The following is a 17842-nucleotide window of genomic DNA, read 5'->3' as shown; positions in this document are numbered from 1 at the left end:
TGCAGGAGTCACAGCAGTGCACGGCCAGCCCGCACACGGGAGATCAGACAATCTTGCTTGACCTTGCGGCGATGATGACACACGCTTTGCCCAACGACTCACCGTGCTTTTGTCCACTGCCAGATCACCGTAGACATTCTGCAAGCACCTATGAATATCTGAGATGCCCTGGTTTTCCGCCAAAAGAAACTCGATCACTGCCCGTTGTTTGCAACGCACATCCGTTACAGACGCCATTTTAACAGCTCCGTACAGCGCTGCCACCTGTCGGAAGTCAATGAAACTATACGAGACGAAGCGGGAATGTTTGAAAATATTCCACAAGAAATTTCCGGTTTTTTCAACCAAAATTGGGCGAGAAAAAAAATGTGTTGCATTACTTATTGAACTGCCCTCGTACAACAAATTCATGGAGTTACACAAACACTGCATGTTTGCCAATGCTTTGCATCCTCCAAAACTGACTGAAGTACTCCACTTAAAACATTCACCAATAAATTTGCAACTGTGACTCACCTCATTGTACATAAATATCATAGTGGATTAAAATGCACACTGACTTCTCAAAGAATCACAGTGATAACTGGTTATTTATTTGAAAGGAGTGATTACTATCAGAGCATAAGTGAAATGTTAGGCCAGCAGAAAATTGTAATTGCTAGCCCCTGTAGATGACCATCAGCGTTGCCCCAAGTTTCCCAAGTAAAATTCCTTGGCAGTTCCCTGATTTCCAGACACAGTTTTAGCAGTTTTCCCTGACAAATTTTGAGTTGAAGGATTTTGTGTTTATTAATAAGTTAACTCAAACTTCAAATTAACAGCAAGTTTTCACTCCTTCTCCCACACAAGATTTACGAACTTTTCAGGGAAGATGATGTATGAAATTGGACAAGAAGCATAAAAGGAATATGTTGTGTAACATGATAACAAAGTTTCAAAAATAAGAACAGTATTGGGGAGCAAAAAAAGATATTTTCTCTGCCAAATAATACACAGTGTTTTGTCAAACAACAAAAATTCAAACAAACAATTAGAATCAATCAATGAAAATCAGTCTAAACATGTCTGTGACAGGAAACTGATCTCTTCATCAATTCCACTCAGTTCAGTGGCCCTCTCAGCCAGTATTCGCAACTTTCTAGCCTTCATTAAATTGCTGGGTGATTGATCTGTCTACTTTTAAGGCTTTTTTTTGTCTTCTTTTCATTGCTTCTGCTTTAAAGCAATTGCTCGGTAGCAGCAAACTGCCAGATCCTAGCCTGTATCGGCTGCAGTTTGTGCAAAATGACTGACCAGGGTCTGAGCAATGTCTCTGGGCATCATTTGGAGACACCTCTGTTTCAGCACTAGCTTCCCATACTTCCGTCTAACAAGTGAAATGGTTGATGGAGTCCTGGAATGCTTGTCACGACTGTGTCTTGTTCTCCTTAATGACGCTTCGAGCCTTGGCCCTCCGACTCTAAAGGCTGTGAGGTCATCTGCTGTTGGGCAGCATTTAAACCATCGAAAAGCCATACGCCTGTCCTGTATGGCGTAACAATACTCATCTGTCCACCAAGGTACAGGTTGCCTACTAAGACGAGTTAAAAACTTTGGTACAGATAGGTCAGCAGCCTAAGGGATCACATGCAAGATGTTTTCCATCCAGTCCTGTATGCTGCCCTGGTGATCAAACACAGCCAACTGTGCTGAACAGCACCCAGTTAACCCTGCTGAACATCCATATTGATGGCTTCTGTTTCAGGAATCCTCCATCCACTAGGTGGATCGACAATGGGAAGCAATCATTGGAATGAAAGTCATTAGTTGCTTCCCACTGTGCTGAGTGTGCAAGGGCTGGAGAGAAGAAAGAGAGGTTTATGGCAGAGGATGACCCAGTAGCAGCCAAGAGATGTATGGAACTGACTGAGTTAAGGATGCACAGCTCCTGCAACATCATGAGGTCCTCCAACACTCAACCTCTGGGGCAAGTATAGTGTGAGTCCTATAATACATTATGGGCATTTAAATCACCCAGTAGGAGAAATGGGTGGGGAGTTGTTCAATACAGCCTGTGAGAGCATCAGAGTCTACTGCATCCTGCAGAGTTAAGTACAGGGAGCAGATAGTGATCACTGAACTCGCATGAACTAGAGCGGCTACTACTTGTTGGTCAGTAAGTAAGGGGAGAGCAGAGGAGTGGTATGTGTTATTGACAAACAGAATAACGCCTCCCTTGGCTCATTCCCCACTCAGGTCATCCTTACAGTGACATCTCTAACTTTGAAATGTATTCCTGTAAACACAAGCACATGGGTTAGGCCTGCGCCAGGAGTTTCAGTTCCTCCCTATGGGCCCCGAACCCATTCATGTTCCACTGTAATAAAGGAGCCATTTATCGTGGTAGTTGGATTTTCACCCTGTCCTTCTGCATCTGTGAATATCTCACAACAGTTGAAATTTCAGTTTTAGTGCAACATGCTTGCCCCGCGCAGTCCATTGGCTCTGAAGCAGAAGCAGTAGAGCCACAAGTCAAATGACACTGACATCGTCTGACGGTCTACCACCTGTTTTCGCCTGTGGCAGAAGCTTCACATTTGCTTTGTTGGACTGAGAGGGCTTTGTGGGAACTACCGCAACAGTGGCAGAGGTAGCACTGGATATTTTACAAGGCTCTGCCTTAGAGGTACTGTGAGCTAAGGGAATGGTGGTAACTGTGGCTTTCACTGATGTTTGTGGAGGGGTGATGGGCTTGAAAACAGCAGCAGCTTGACAAGTACCCTAATACACGCAGGTACTAATGCTGACACTACCAACCTCCATTTGCATAGAAGTATTGACTGCCAAAATAGGCTTTTTAAGGGCAGAAGCAAAAGATGGAGTGAATGTGGGAGGCTGCATGGCCTTTTAGATCATCTTGGCCTCTCCATATGGGATGTGCTTTGAAGTCTTTACCTCCAATATCTCCCGCTTTTCAAGGAAGATCTGAAATCTCTACTCCAGACAGTGTGATCCCAAGACCAATTTACACACTTTGGTAGGGAGGAGCAGCCAATGCCCACGATGGGCGGCTTTGTCACAAGTGGCTTCACCCTTACATCTTAAAGAGGTATGCCTAAAGTGCTGGCACTTGAAACAGTGCATTGGATTATGGACATATGGCTGTATGCTTAGACCTAAGAAAACCTGCCTTTACATACTCTGGGAGTTTTGTACTATTGAACGTTAAGGATAATGGAATCAGATTTTATGAGATCACCATCCGCCCTTTTCCAATATATTCTGTATTTCAACGATCCCCTCCTCAGCCCACTCATCAATAAAATAAAATGTTTATTAACCAAAAAGGCAAGCCATAAGTTTATGTAAATGTAATCAACAATATAACACAGGAATCAGTTTCATTTTGCAAGGAACCCCTCGACAGAATAGAATTAGTGGCACATGGGGAAACTCGTCAGCTTTGATTTGAACATGTTTGTATTCTTGTGGTAGCTTACTGAAAATGGATGCAGCAGTGTACTGCAAAAGAGTCAAGAAAGTGCAGTCCAAATGCAGATTGGATCTCTTAATCTCTGCCTAGTATTAACTGAGTGAAAGCTGCTAATTCTTGGGAATAAGATGATATTGTGAACAAGAAACGACAGTAAAGAATATATATATTGACAGGCCAACGTCAGAATACTTAGACTAGTGAACAGGGCTCGACAAGAGGTTCACAAACTTACACCACTTATTGCCTGAACCATCTGTTTCTGAGACTGGGAAGAGTTACCTCAAAATATAATACCATACATTATAAGCAAATTAAAATAAGCAAAGTAGACTACTTTTCATGTCGAACTATCACTCATTTCTGATACCGTTTGAATAGTAAAAACGGCAGCATCAAGTCTTTGAAGAAGATCCTGAATGTGGGCTTTCTGTGGCAGTTTACTATCTGTCTGAACACCAAGAAAATTGAACTGTTCAGTTTCACTAATCGTATGCTCATTCTGTGAAACTAAAATGTCAGGTTTTGTTGAATTGTGTGTTAGAAAATGTAAAAAGTGAGCCTTACTGTGATTTAGCATTTGAACCAATTGTGAGCTGCTCCCTGTATTCCATAACTGTCCAACTTCTGGACGACACAATCAAACGCCTAAGTTAAATCAAAAAAGATGCCTAGCATTCGAAACCTTTTGTTTAATCCATCCAGTACCTCACAGAGAAATGAGAATATAGCATTTTCAGTTGTTAAACCATGTCTAAAACCGAACTGCACATTTGATAGCAAGTTATGAGAAATAAAATGATCAATTACCCTAACATACACAGCCTTTTTCAATAACTTTAGAAAACATTGATGGCATACAAATAGGTTTAAAATTGTCTACATTATCCCTTTCTCCCTTTTTATAAACCATCTTTAGTACTGAGTACCTTAATTGTTCAGGAAATTGACCATTCTAAAAGGAAAAATTACAAATATGACCAAGCCCAGGGCTAACATGTGCAGCACAGAACTTTAATATTCTGCTAGGTACTCCATCGTATCCATGAGAGTCCTTAATCTTCAGTGATTTAATTATTCACTAAATCTCCCCCTTGCCAGTATCACAGAGGAGCGTTTCAGACATCAGTCTCGGAAAGGCATTTTCCGAGAGAGTTAGACAATTCCCTGTAGAAACTAATACAACAATGAAAACACTCAATTATTGAGAAAATTATTTAATTAGACAGATAAAAATTCTACTCACGAAGCGGCGGCAGAACACATCCATAAAAGACAGTTGTGATTGGCAAGCTTTCAGAGCCAGAGGCTCCTCCTTCAGGCAGGAGGGCTGAAGGGGAAGGTAGAAGGGTGAAGGAAAAGTACTGGAGAGGTGTAGGAAAATGGGTAGATTTTGTGAAAGTGACCCAGAACCGCAGGTCGGGGGGACTTACCGTACATGATGAGAAGGAAAGGCTGATTGTCCCAAGACTGATCCCCAACAATCAGTCTTTCCTTCTAATCCTGTATGGTAAGTCTTCCCTGACCAGTGGTTCTGGGTGACTTTCCCAAAATCTACCTGTTTTCCTGGACTTCTCAAGTCCTTTTTCTTCATCATTCTTCCTTCCTCTTCAACCCTACTGCCTGAAGGAGCCTCTGGCTCCAAAAGCTTGTCAATTACAACAGACTTTTGTGTATGTGTTTTGCCACCATTTGGTGAACAGGTTTGTTATCTATTCTGAAAAAACTAAGTTTTTATTTAATTCACCAGCAATGTTCAGAAAGTGATTGTTAAACCAGACTTATCAGTAACAGAAATATTTTTACTATGAACTGCCTTCCCATTGTAGACCGACCAGACACTTCCTTAATTTTAGCCTGTGAATTAGCTATTCTATTTGTGTACCAAATACTCTTTGCCTTGCCCATGACATTTTCAAGCACCTTACAATATTGTTAGTAATGGGCTACAGTAGCTCAATTGTGACAACTAACATTTTGATGTAATTCTCACTTTGTTCTATATGACTCTCTGAGGCATTTAGCTTTCCAGAGGTTTGTTGCTTGTTGGGAACTAGCAGTTTCAAAGAACAGTGTGCCATTATGCAGTCGTTTGACAAACTTCAATGAACCTGCGATGCCCTCCAACCTTGTTGTATATAAAAAGCCGTAGCTTTTGCAAAACTGCCCTCTTTCCATTTCACTATTAAAAACACATTCTGACTGGCAGTATACATTCTGTTGCTATTCATGGACAAATTCTGTATAACCCCTGACTCTAGAAGACTGGCTACACAAGCCCTCTTATTTGATTGGGCATTAGTACCCACCAGCAGTCCATCCATTCTGCTATGAGGTGGAAGATGAAACATCGAAGGATCCATTTCAGTACCACAAGCAGCTAGGGAAATAGAAGTTCACCTAGACAGAGCACTGCGGGTTTAGGTAAGCCTTGTACAACTGAAGTGTGGCTGGTTCCCCAGAGGTTGTCCACTAACGAATGTTCCACCACAACAGCCATGCATCTCATCAGTGCACAGCAGACCTCGAGATTAAGGTTTTTTTTGAGAGGTTTATTCCATCATCACAGTCAAGCCAAGATCCCAGTTCCCTGAGACACACAACGTTCCACGGCCGCGCCGCATGGTGGTCGCTGAACCGTGCCCTAAGCTTACGGTGACTGGGGACTGGGGGTGCTTAGCTGTCCCCAGCTCAGGAACCCTACGGCCGCCAAACCCTTTCTGAAGGTGCAGCCTGTTCCTCAATGGCAGCTGGAATAGTCTCTATAGCATATCTCCAAGCATAAACACAGAGTGCAGCTGGGTTTCTTCCCCATCCCTCACTGTCCTTATTTGCTGTACATTTTGACTTCCTGCAATTAATAGACCCCTACCCTTTTGCATTTGGCTTCTTTTGACAAAAAGACAATGGAAGTTTCCAAACAGGTGAACTTAGTCTCATTGGCTCAGTTTCAGTTTTGGAGGAAGACAGCACCTCAAACTTTTCAGTAACAGGGACGGCTATTGCACCCTGAGTTCTCCCAGTCCCCATCTTCACTGTACAGGAAGCATAGTCCTCCCACTGAGACACCACTCATACTCAAGTGGACAAGTAGTGATAAATCCAGTGTTCCCTAGAGGAGAGTGTCCACAGGAGATACCAGTACTTAACGGTACCTTCGATACTTATGATACACAACTCCCAGAAGTTTGTCCAACATACCCATTCACAGCAGCTTGCAATTGCTTGATAGCAGTCGGAGAGATCTCGAGGTACTTAGGAACAGTGACTAACTCATCCCGTGCCTGAAAACGGCACTCACAGTACTATACTACGAATAGCGCAACGTGGAAGGTTACACTCGCTAACAAACTTACATTACAAATGAAGGAGACTGGTCATGACTCGTTTGTGCAAACCACTCGAGAATGTTGTTTGAGTGCGTGCAGGATGCATACAAAACAGGACTAATATGGGACACTGAACGTATACGAAGATGAGCAGCACAAAAGTTCACAGGTTTGCACCATTTGTGTGAAAGCACTAAAGAAATGCTGAAAACCTTGAATGGGCAGACTCTTTGAAGACAGACGCCAACTCCCTCATCAAAGTCCACTTAGAATGTTTCTTGAAACACTATTGAGTGAGGCATTTACAAGTACACTACAGCCTCCTCTGCGTCGCTCACACAGAGACTGTGAAGCTGCGTTTATATTAATTACTGCATTCATCGAGGTGTTTAACCAGTGATTCTTCCCGTGCTCCATACACAGATGGAAGAGGAACAAAGGTGAAACAGACAGCAGCTCTCTGTCATGTACTTCACAGTGTTTGCAAACTGTAGATGTAGATGCTCTTTTCAGCAGCAGTAAATCAAACAAAACATCTACTAATATAATGGAAGGAAACATTCCACGTGGGAAAAATTATATATAAAAACAAAGATGAGATGACTTACCGAACAAAAGCGCTGGCAGGTCGATAGACACACAAACAAACACAAACATACACACAAAATTCAAGCTTTCGCAACAAACTGTTGCCTCATCAGGAAAGAGGGAAGGAGAGGGGAAGACGAAAGGAAGTGGGTTTTAAGGGAGAGGGTAAGGAGTCATTCCAATCCCGGGAGCGGAAAGACTTACCTTAGGGGGAAAAAAGGACAGGTATACACTCGCACACACGTACATATCCATCCACACATACAGACACAGGCAGACATATTTAAAGACAAAGAGTTTGGGCAGAGATGTCAGTCGAGGCAGAAGTGTAGAGGCAAAGAAGTTGTTGAAAGACAGGTGAGGTATGAGTGGCGGCAACTTGAAATTAGCGGAGATTGAGGCCTGGCGGATGACGAGAAGAGAGGATATACTGAAGGGCAAGTTCCCATCTCCGGAGTTCGGATAGGTTGGTGTTGGTGGGAAGTATCCAGATAACCCGGACGGTGTAACACTGTGCCAAGATGTGCTGGCTGTGTACCAAGGCATGTTTAGCCACAGGGTGATCCTCATTACCAACAAACACTGTCTGCCTGTGTCCATTCATGCGAATGGACAGTTTGTTGCTGGTCATTCCCACATAGAATGCATCACAGTGTAGGCAGGTCAGTTGGTAAATCACGTGGGTGCTTTCACACGTGGCTCTGCCTCTGATCGTGTACACCTTCCGGGTTACAGGACTGGAGTAGGTAATGGTGGGAGGGTGCATGGGACAGGTTTTGCATCGGGGGCGGTTACAAGGATAGGAGCCAGAGGGTAGGGAAGGTGGTTTGGGGATTTCATAGGGATGAACTAACAGGTTACGAAGGTTAGGTGGACGGCGGAAAGACACTCTTGGCGGAGTGGGGAGGATTTCATGAAGGATGGATCTCATTTCAGGGCAGGATTTGAGGAAGTCATATCCCTGCTGGAGAGCCACATTCAGAGTCTGGTCCAGTCCCGGAAAGTATCCTGTCACAAGTGGGGCACTTTTGTGGTTCTTCTGTGGGGGATTCTGGGTTTGAGGGGACGAGGAAGTGGCTCTGGTTATTTGCTTCTGTACCAGGTCGGGAGGGTAGTTGCGGGATGCGAAAGCTGTTTTCAGGTTGTTGGTGTAATGATTCAGGGATTCCGGACTGGAGCAGATTCGTTTGCCACGAAGACCTAGGCTGTAGGGAAGGGACCGTTTGATGTGGAATGGGTGGCAGCTGTCATAATGGAGGTACTGTTGCTTGTTGGTGGGTTTGATGTGGACGGACGTGTGAAGTTGGCCATTGGACAGGTGGAGGTCAACGTCAAGGAAAGTGGCATGGGATTTGGAGTAGGACCAGGTGAAACTGATGGAACCAAAGGAGTTGAGGTTGGAGAGGAAATTCTGGAGTTCTTCTTCACTGTGAGTCCAGATCATGAAGATGTCATCAATAAATCTGTACCAAACTTTGGGTTGGCAGACTTGGGTAACCAAGAAGGCTTCCTCTAAGCGACCCATGAATAGGTTGGCGTACGAGGGGGCCATCCTGGTGCCCATGGCTGTTCCCTTTAATTGTTGGTATGTCTGGCCCTCAAAAGTGAAGAAGTTGTGGGTCAGGATGAAGCTGGCTAAGGTGATGAGGAAAGAGGTTTTAGGTAGGGTGGCAGGTGATCGGCGTCAAAGGAAATGCTCCATCGCAGCGAGGCCCTGGACGTGCGGAATATTTGTGTATAAGGACGTGGCATCAATGGTTACAAGGATGGTTTCCGGGGGTAACAGATTGGGTAAGGATTCCAGGCGTTCAAGGAAGTGGTTGGTGTCCTTGATGAAGGATGGGAGACTGCATGTAATGGGTTGAAGGTGTTGATCTACGTAGGCAGAGATACGTTCTGTGGGGGCTTGGTAACCAGCTACAATGGGGCGGCCGGGATGATTGGGTTTGTGGATTTTAGGAAGAAGGTAGAAGGTAGGGGTGCGGGGTGTCGGTGGGGTCAGGAGGTTGATGGAGTCAGGTGAAAGGTTTTGCAGGGGGCCTAAGGTTCTGAGGATTCCTTGAAGCTCCGCCTGGACATCGGGAATGGGGTTACCTTGGCAAACTTTGTATGTGGTGTTGTCTGAAAGCTGACGCAGTCCCTCACCCACATACTAACGACGATCAAGTACCACGGTCGTGGAACCCTTGTCCGAAGGAAGAATGACGATGGATCGGTCAGCCTTCAGATCACGGATAGCCTGGGCTTCAGCAGTGGTGATGTTGGGTGTAGGATTAAGGTTTTTTAAGAAGGATTGAGATGCAAGGCTGGAAGTCAGAAATTCCTGGAAGGTTTGGAGAGGGTGATTTTGAGGAAGAGGAGGTGGGTCCCGCTGTGACGGAGGACGGAACTGTTCCAGGCAGGGTTCAATTTGGATGGTGTTTTGAGGAGTCGGATCATTAGGAGTAGGATTAGGATCATTTTTCTTCGTGGCAAAGTGATACTTCCAGCAGAGAGTACGAGTGTAGGACAGTAAATCTTTGACGAGGGCTGTTTGGTTGAATCTGGGAGTGGGGCTGAAGGTGAGGCCTTTGGATAGGACAGAGGTTTCGGATTGGGAGAGAGGTTTGGAGGAAAGATTAACTACTGAATTAGGGTGTTGTGGTTCCAGATTGTGTTGATCGGAATTTTGAGGTTTTGGAGGGAGTGGAGCTGGAAGTGGGAGATTGAGTAGATGGGAGAGACTGGGTTTGTGTGCAATGAGAGGAGGTTGAGGTTTGCTGGAAAGGTTGTGAAGGGTGAGTGAGTTGCCTTTCCGGAGGTGGGAAACCAGGAGATTGGATAGTTTTTTGAGGTGGAGGGTGGCATGCTGTTCTAATTTACTGTTGGCCTGTAGGAGGATGCTCTGAACAGCCAGTGTGGATGTGGGAGAGGAAAGATTAAGGACTTTTATTAAGGATAGGAGTTGACGGGTGTGTTCATTGGCAGAGTTGATGTGTAGGTGAAGGATTAGGTGGGTGAGGGCAATGGATTGTTCAGTTTGGAACTGGTATAGGGACTGATGGAAGGAAGGGTTGCAGCCAGAGATGGGAACTTTGAGTGTGAGGCCTTTGGGGGTAATGCCAAATGTCAGACAAGCCTGAGAAAATATCAGACAAGCCTGAGAAAACCCATCACCTTAGCCAGCTTCATCCTGACCCACAACTTCTTCACTTTTGAGGGCCAGACATACCAACAATTAAAGGGAACAGCCATGGGCACCAGGATGGCCCCCTCGTACGCCAACCTATTCATGGGTCGCTTAGAGGAAGCCTTCTTGGTTACCCAAGTCTGCCAACCCAAAGTTTGGTACAGATTTATTGATGACATCTTCATGATCTGGACTCACAGTGAAGAAGAACTCCAGAATTTCCTCTCCAACCTCAACTCCTTTGGTTCCATCAGTTTCACCTGGTCCTACTCCAAATCCCATGCCACTTTCCTTGACGTTGACCTCCACCTGTCCAATGGCCAACTTCACACGTCCGTCCACATCAAACCCACCAACAAGCAACAGTACCTCCATTATGACAGCTGCCACCCATTCCACATCAAACGGTCCCTTCCCTACAGCCTAGGTCTTCGTGGCAAACGAATCTGCTCCAGTCCGGAATCCCTGAATCATTACACCAACAACCTGAAAACAGCTTTCGCATCCCGCAACTACCCTCCCGACCTGGTACAGAAGCAAATAACCAGAGCCACTTCCTCGTCCCCTCAAACCCAGAATCCCCCACAGAAGAACCACAAAAGTGCCCCACTTGTGACAGGATACTTTCCGGGACTGGACCAGACTCTGAATGTGGCTCTCCAGCAGGGATATGACTTCCTCAAATCCTGCCCTGAAATGAGATCCATCCTTCATGAAATCCTCCCCACTCCGCCAAGAGTGTCTTTCCGCCGTCCACCTAACCTTCGTAACCTGTTAGTTCATCCCTATGAAATCCCCAAACCACCTTCCCTACCCTCTGGCTCCTATCCTTGTAACCGCCCCCGATGCAAAACCTGTCCCATGCACCCTCCCACCACCACCTACTCCAGTCCTGTAACCCGGAAGGTGTACACGATCAGAGGCAGAGCCACGTGTGAAAGCACCCACGTGATTTACCAACTGACCTGCCTACACTGTGATGCATTCTATGTGGGAATGACCAGCAACAAACTGTCCATTCGCATGAATGGACACAGGCAGGCAGTGTTTGTTGGTAATGAGGATCACCCTGTGGCTAAACTTGGCATAGTGTTACACCGTCCGGGTTATCTGGATACTTCCCACCAACACCAACCTATCCGAATTCCGGAGATGGGAACTTGCCCTTCAGTATATCCTCTCTTCTCGTCATCCGCCAGGCCTCAATCTCCGCTAATTTCAAGTTGCCGCCACTCATACCTCACCTGTCTTTCAACAACTTCTTTGCCTCTACACTTCTGCCTCGACTGACATCTCTGCCCAAACTCTTTGTCTTTAAATATGTCTGCCTGTGTCTGTATGTGTGGATGGATATGTGCGTGTGTGCGAGTGTATACCTGTCCTTTTTTCCCCCTAAGGTAAGTCTTTCCGCTCCCGGGATTGGAATGACTCCTTACCCTCTCCCTTAAAACCCACTTCCTTTCGTCTTCCCCTCTCCTTCCCTCTTTCCTGATGAGGCAACAGTTTGTTGCGAAAGCTTGAATTTTGTGTGTATGTTTGTGTTTGTTTGTGTGTCTATCGACCTGCCAGCGCTTTTGTTCGGTAAGTCATCTCATCTTTGTTTTTATATATAAAACATCTACTAACTAAGACGAGAAATTTTTATGTTATGACATACAGATTTCACTTGTCTGAACTTCTCAATGGCTACAACCACAAAATTTCATGCAGATAGAACAGTGTGCATCAAACTTAAAACTCCACAAAAGCTAGAAGCTGCAGAAAACTTATTCCACCTTTGCACTGCATTATCCGAAAACCAAAGTTATATAATAGATGTGTAAATACTGCACCCTGTCTCTGCTCCCAATACTGAAGATCAAGAGGTGCTCTGGGCAGGCAGGCAGATATATGAACCCAAGTTACTTTCCACTTCTCAATATGGCAAAACCTGACTGACTGCCTACTCAGATTTTGTTAAACTGTGCCCCATCATACATCAACAAGCCAGTTATTCATTCATTTTACAGTTCTATAAGTATGAATCTGTTACCTTTTGCATTGGGTAATAGTAATCAATATCTCTTAAAATTGTAAACTCTTTGTTGTTTACATTTGTGCCATTACGCACAATATCTTTGTCAACAATGCTAGACAGTGGACTAAGAGGCATAAACCCAGGCTGCAGAAATAAATAACTAGTGAAGCAAGTGGCAAAAAAAGTGTTTCTGTCCCATATAACAATCTGTCACTGAATGAAATTGATAGAAATTTTATGCAGTTTCATGTACAGCCACAGTTGTTTATAGTATAAACCATAAGTAAATTACCACTACCAACTCTGTTCACCAAAATCAAGTGCAAGAGACAGAGATATCGCCGAGTGTTTAGGCTCATATTGAAGCACTTTCATTAGCATTTAGCTGTATTGGTGACTTCAGGACACAAAACCAGGCTTATCCACAAAAGCCTACACATTGTCTGTATAAGCAAAAAACTAACTTGTAGTGTCATGTGTCACAGCTGGCTCGATGTATTCATGATCGGTAAGAATATGTCAAAAGTGATAAATAAGCCATATAAAAATAGTTAACATCAAAAAATATTGGATGAGACATCAAACATTAATGCTCAATTGTTGAAATAAAAACAACAGAACCATTAAAGTCTCATTAAAACCCCATCACATTTCACAACAGCTTACTACAGTTTCCAAGAACTGGTGAATATTCATGGAAGTCTGGAACCCAGGATTTGAGTCAAGGTGCAAATTGTCTTCATCATACTCAGACTAATGTAAAATAATATCAAAAACAATTCACTATTTACAAAATTAATAAACAGACCTACAAGACAGAATATTTGTCAACAATCCTGTCTCTTATTTTAAAATCTTAAATGTGGCTGCAACTTCAGCAACTGTGTGACAGTAAACTTTAAGGAAAAAAATTAGTTAATCATAGCAAATAAGGGTTTATTGTAACCTTTGACCTAAGTTTCGACAATTTTAAAATTACAGAATGAGATTTTCACTCTGCAGCGGAGAGTGTGCCGATATGAAACTTCCTGGCAGATTAAAACTGTGTGCCCGATCGAGACTCAAACTCGGAACCTTTGCCTTTCACGGGCAAGTGCTCTACCAACTGAGCTACCGAAGCACGACTCACGCCCGGTACTCACAGCTTTACTTCTTCCAGTATCTCGTCTCCCACCTTCCAAACAGGAGAGCTTCTGTAAAGTTTGGAAGGTGGGAGACGAGATACTGGAAGAAGTAAAGCTGTGAGTACTGGGCGTGAGTCGTGCTTCGGTAGCTCAGTTGGTAGAGCACTTGCCCGCGAAAGGCAAAGGTCCCGAGTTTGAGTCTCGGTCAGGCACACAGTTTTAATCTGCCAGGAAGTTTCAATTTTAAAATTATCAAAAAACAACCCTTATGGTTAAAAAACAATTTTAAACAGAAGAAAGAAAAAACTATGGTGCAACGGGACTCTAACCTGGGATTTTTGCCTTTCACGGACAACTGTTCTACCGAGTTACCCAAACATGACTCACGATCCACCCTCACAGGTTGCTTCCACCATTACCACTTCTCCTACCTTCTAACCTAATCACTGTTTACACCAGTTACCCAAATGTGTTGGCCACCGATCTCCCAACACAAGCTGTTTATGACATAGACTATGAACCGTATACTATTTTCATTGTGACAGAATAAAGAAAAAAATATTTACACTTCTTTTGTTTAGCTCTTTTGGAACTCTATTCTTCATTTCCAAACATGCCATACAAATGTCATAACATCGCATGCATATATTTTAACAATTATTGAGTATTTTATGTCGAAGTATGTTATTGTCATAACAACATAAAACATTAAGTAAATTATGTTTTTATGGACGTCTGAAAATTTTCACTACTACTACAATTACAGTCCATATGACAAGATAAACTAAATCTACATGTTCACTGAAGGATTTATAACTTACACCCAAATGAAAATGAAACTCTATAGCAGATTTTCAGATAACTACAGTAGGTACATACTGCATCTAATCCCTATTTTGGTCGTGTAAAAATATACATTATATTAGATTTTCTATACTGCATCAACAGCTGGTATTTTTGTCAGTTTATCTCACCTGACTGTGGTGCATGGAGGAGGGTTTCAAAGTCGACAGCTCGACTTTCGTCTTGACTTGGCAATGGCTCTTCATATTTCGACCAGTTGCTGAAAATTTGTCTCTTAAGTGGCTTTTTCGCTTTTAGCGCAGCAATTTCATCTGTTTCTCGTTTCAAGTTTGCAAATCTCAGAGGATCATCTGAAAATTATATATACAAATAATCTCAAACATAAAATATTGCACAGCTTTTCCTTATTAAAGTTTTTGTATCTGTATTGTACATCACCTTCAATGGTCTTGCCTTTCTCTTCTGACGTATTCTTTTTATTCGATACTTCTACATTTTGAGCATCAATTTTCTTTTCCTCCACAGAAGACAGCTGCGGCTTGACTGTTTCCTTTCCTTGATCATTCTGAAAAGTATTACGCTTGCCATCTCTTCGTCTGTCGCGACGGGCCCTCTGCTCCCTGCGAAAATATCCATGATTGCAAATATATGTGGGGGACGAAAATCGTGTTACTGTTTGGAGGTTACTGGTACCTCTTCTCCATCACGAGGTTACTCGAGTTAAGGAAAACCAATATACAATGATTTCTTATACATCTCTTGCGCTCTTAGCGTATTTGAATCTGTTCAATCATTATTATTTTTCTTCCGACACCGGTTACACAGCCACGTAACCAGTATTTCGAAAGCTGACTATTCTCTACTTCCACTGCTACTGCTCCTGCTTCGGTAACAGCAGAAACCACGAAGTAGATCTACTCTTACGGGCAACATACCTGTTGAACTACTCAGATAATGCATGATGCCGTCAAATTTCTTTGTGAAATTCTTCACTACATATTATCACAGGTCATTCTTCGAAAGGAAATGAATTTGCCGATAGCTTAATTTAATTTTGCACGTTCTAGGCGTATTTATTTGGTTCATACATTGAGAAAAAAATATTTATATATGTTACAATGTTTCCTTTTTCAATAAAAATTAGGCTCTCCATCGCTTTGCAAACCATTTTAGAATCACCAATAAAAGACAGGGAACTATTTAAAATTATTTAATATGCATAAGAGTCAAATCAGTCATCAACAGATATTTTGGAGAGATCTTTTACACAGAAGTGAACGTTAAAATTCAGAAATTTAAGTCCACGACGTGAAATCAAATTTTCCACCACCCTCCAAAACACAAGCACTGGTGCTATAAAGTATAAACGTAGGACTACTACTATACTGCAATACCAAAGATGTCGTGTATTGGCAATGTTGTTATTTATACTAATTGTTGACACTGCACCCATACCCAAGCATTCGGTGCTGTAATGACGTAAGAGATGTCGAGCCGGTAATTGTGTGTGGTCGTTTTGTGTATGTCGCTTGTTTAAATACGCCAATGTCTGTGATAATAAAAATCGCCGAAAGATGCTGCTCGAAATTTGCGACAACATAAAAACTGCTGTGGAACATGGAAGAACAGACATAATTAAATCACTTTTGGAAGCATGTGAGTGTATTACGTGGATGTGCATTTCTTTTACGAACGGACTGAATGCACTGTTATTTTAAACGAATCATGCGTTGCTAATTTTAATGCCCCAGAAATAAATGCAATTAGCATTGATATAGAGAACTTCAAACTGCAGAAAGTTACATTTTTCCTGAATAATCTACATAATATTTATTGTTTTGTGACGATTTTTTTTTTCGTGTGATAACAGGTGTCTGAGTTGTGTCATTATGGATGTATCAGGTAGTATATGACATTTTATTGTGCAGGTGATGATGACCCTGACGAAAATGTGACAAAAGATCGTATTTTGAATCAACCTTTGTTGGAAGAAGGGACGTTTCTGTGCCTAGCTACGAAGGTAATACAAAAATGCTAATGGGCCTTGATTTCTTACTAAGGTTTAGTTTTATTATTAGGGGGAAATTACATGAAATATTTTATTCCATCCATGAAATTCCCTTTGGTGAGAATTCGACATAAGTAGCTTTTGATTTAAGTTAATTTTGTTTCATTTGGTTATTCACGTACTCTACGGATTATAAATTCGAATTCTCGTTATTACGTGGAAACATTCTTGTAAGGCATTTGATGATGATATATTTCAGCATGTCTAGTAAAATTACCTTAGAAGTGATGTATTACATATGTGAACAAATGCAATGCATATTACTTTGGGAGAGTTCTTGGTATTTTGAGAGGTAATTATATTAATAATGTCTTTGCCAAAGCATGGAGGAATTGTGATTTGTCATTAGATATGTGTGATTGTTCCTTATATGTACTGGTCGTCTATTACATTATCACTTAAGCTGCCGATACTGATCTTCCTAGTTACTTGAAGGAAATGGTTGTTAAAAACATTGGCTTCCTGACTGCAGTATAATATTGTTTGTTTATTTTCTGTAATAACAAAGTCATCACATTCCTTGCTTAAAGTGCATGTAGAATGTTGACAGTGCTGCTGTTTTCATTTCCATTGCTTGTAGACAATCAGTTGATAGTATACAATGGCCATTGAGAATTGGTGAATTTCATTGTTTCACTAGAAGATATGAATTGATTATTTTTGTTGTTGACGTAGTGTGAGATTGATTATTGTTGATCTGACTGTTATGGTTTATAAAATCGGTAGTTTAGTTCATGAAATGTGACAGGTTTTCTTGGGATAGTGTTTTGTATTCCAGTGTTATAGTTTTATTGTTGTTGTTGTGGTCTTCAGTCCTGAGACTGGTTTGATGCAGCTCTCCATCCTACTCTATCCTGTGCAAGCTTCTTCTTCTCCCAGTACCTACTGCAACCTACATCCTTCTGAATCTGTTTAGTGTATTCATCTCTTGGTCTCCCTCTGCGATTTTTACCCTCCACTCTGCCCTCCAATACTAAATTTGTGATCCCTTGATGCCTCAGAAGATGTCCTACCAACCGATCCCTTCTTCTAGTCAAGTTGTGCCACAAACTTCTCTTCTCCCCAATCCTGTTCAATACCTCCTCATTAGTTATATGATCTACCAATCTAATCTTCAGCATTCTTCTGTAGCACCACACTTCGAAAGCTTCTATTATCTTCCTGTCCAAACTTGTTATCGTCCATGTTTCACTTCCATACAGGGCTACGCTCCATACAAGTACTTTCAGAAACAACTTCCTGACACTTAAATCAATACTCGATGTTAACAA

At 42.5% G+C, this 17842-nt stretch overlaps 2 protein-coding genes across 4 annotated transcripts in view; one reads left to right on the top strand and one right to left on the bottom strand.

The window, feature by feature from the left end:
• LOC126424547 (neurofilament heavy polypeptide-like) overlaps positions 1-15826 on the bottom strand; it is a 38629-nt gene extending 22803 nt beyond the window's left edge. For both annotated transcript variants that reach the window (XM_050087291.1, XM_050087292.1), the window contains exons 1-3: positions 15197-15826; positions 14942-15123; positions 14674-14853 (exon numbers count right to left, since the gene is read on the bottom strand). In XM_050087291.1, the coding sequence (XP_049943248.1) occupies positions 14674-14853; positions 14942-15123; positions 15197-15207 (373 nt within the window). In that variant the 5' untranslated portion in view covers positions 15208-15826. The remainder of the gene's footprint in view (positions 1-14673; positions 14854-14941; positions 15124-15196) is intronic.
• A 119-nt stretch (positions 15827-15945) lies between these two features.
• Positions 15946-17842, top strand: part of LOC126424546 (uncharacterized) — a 176078-nt gene continuing 174181 nt past the window's right edge. For both annotated transcript variants that reach the window (XM_050087290.1, XM_050087289.1), the window contains exons 1-2: positions 15946-16159; positions 16432-16523. In XM_050087290.1, the coding sequence (XP_049943247.1) occupies positions 16078-16159; positions 16432-16523 (174 nt within the window). In that variant the 5' untranslated portion in view covers positions 15946-16077. The remainder of the gene's footprint in view (positions 16160-16431; positions 16524-17842) is intronic.

This window comes from Schistocerca serialis, chromosome 10, assembly GCF_023864345.2.
Source record: "Schistocerca serialis cubense isolate TAMUIC-IGC-003099 chromosome 10, iqSchSeri2.2, whole genome shotgun sequence".
NCBI classification, from domain to species: Eukaryota; Metazoa; Arthropoda; class Insecta; order Orthoptera; family Acrididae; genus Schistocerca; species Schistocerca serialis.
The sequence above is the reverse complement of the archived record's forward strand: the minus strand, read 5'-3'. Positions and strand labels throughout refer to the sequence as shown.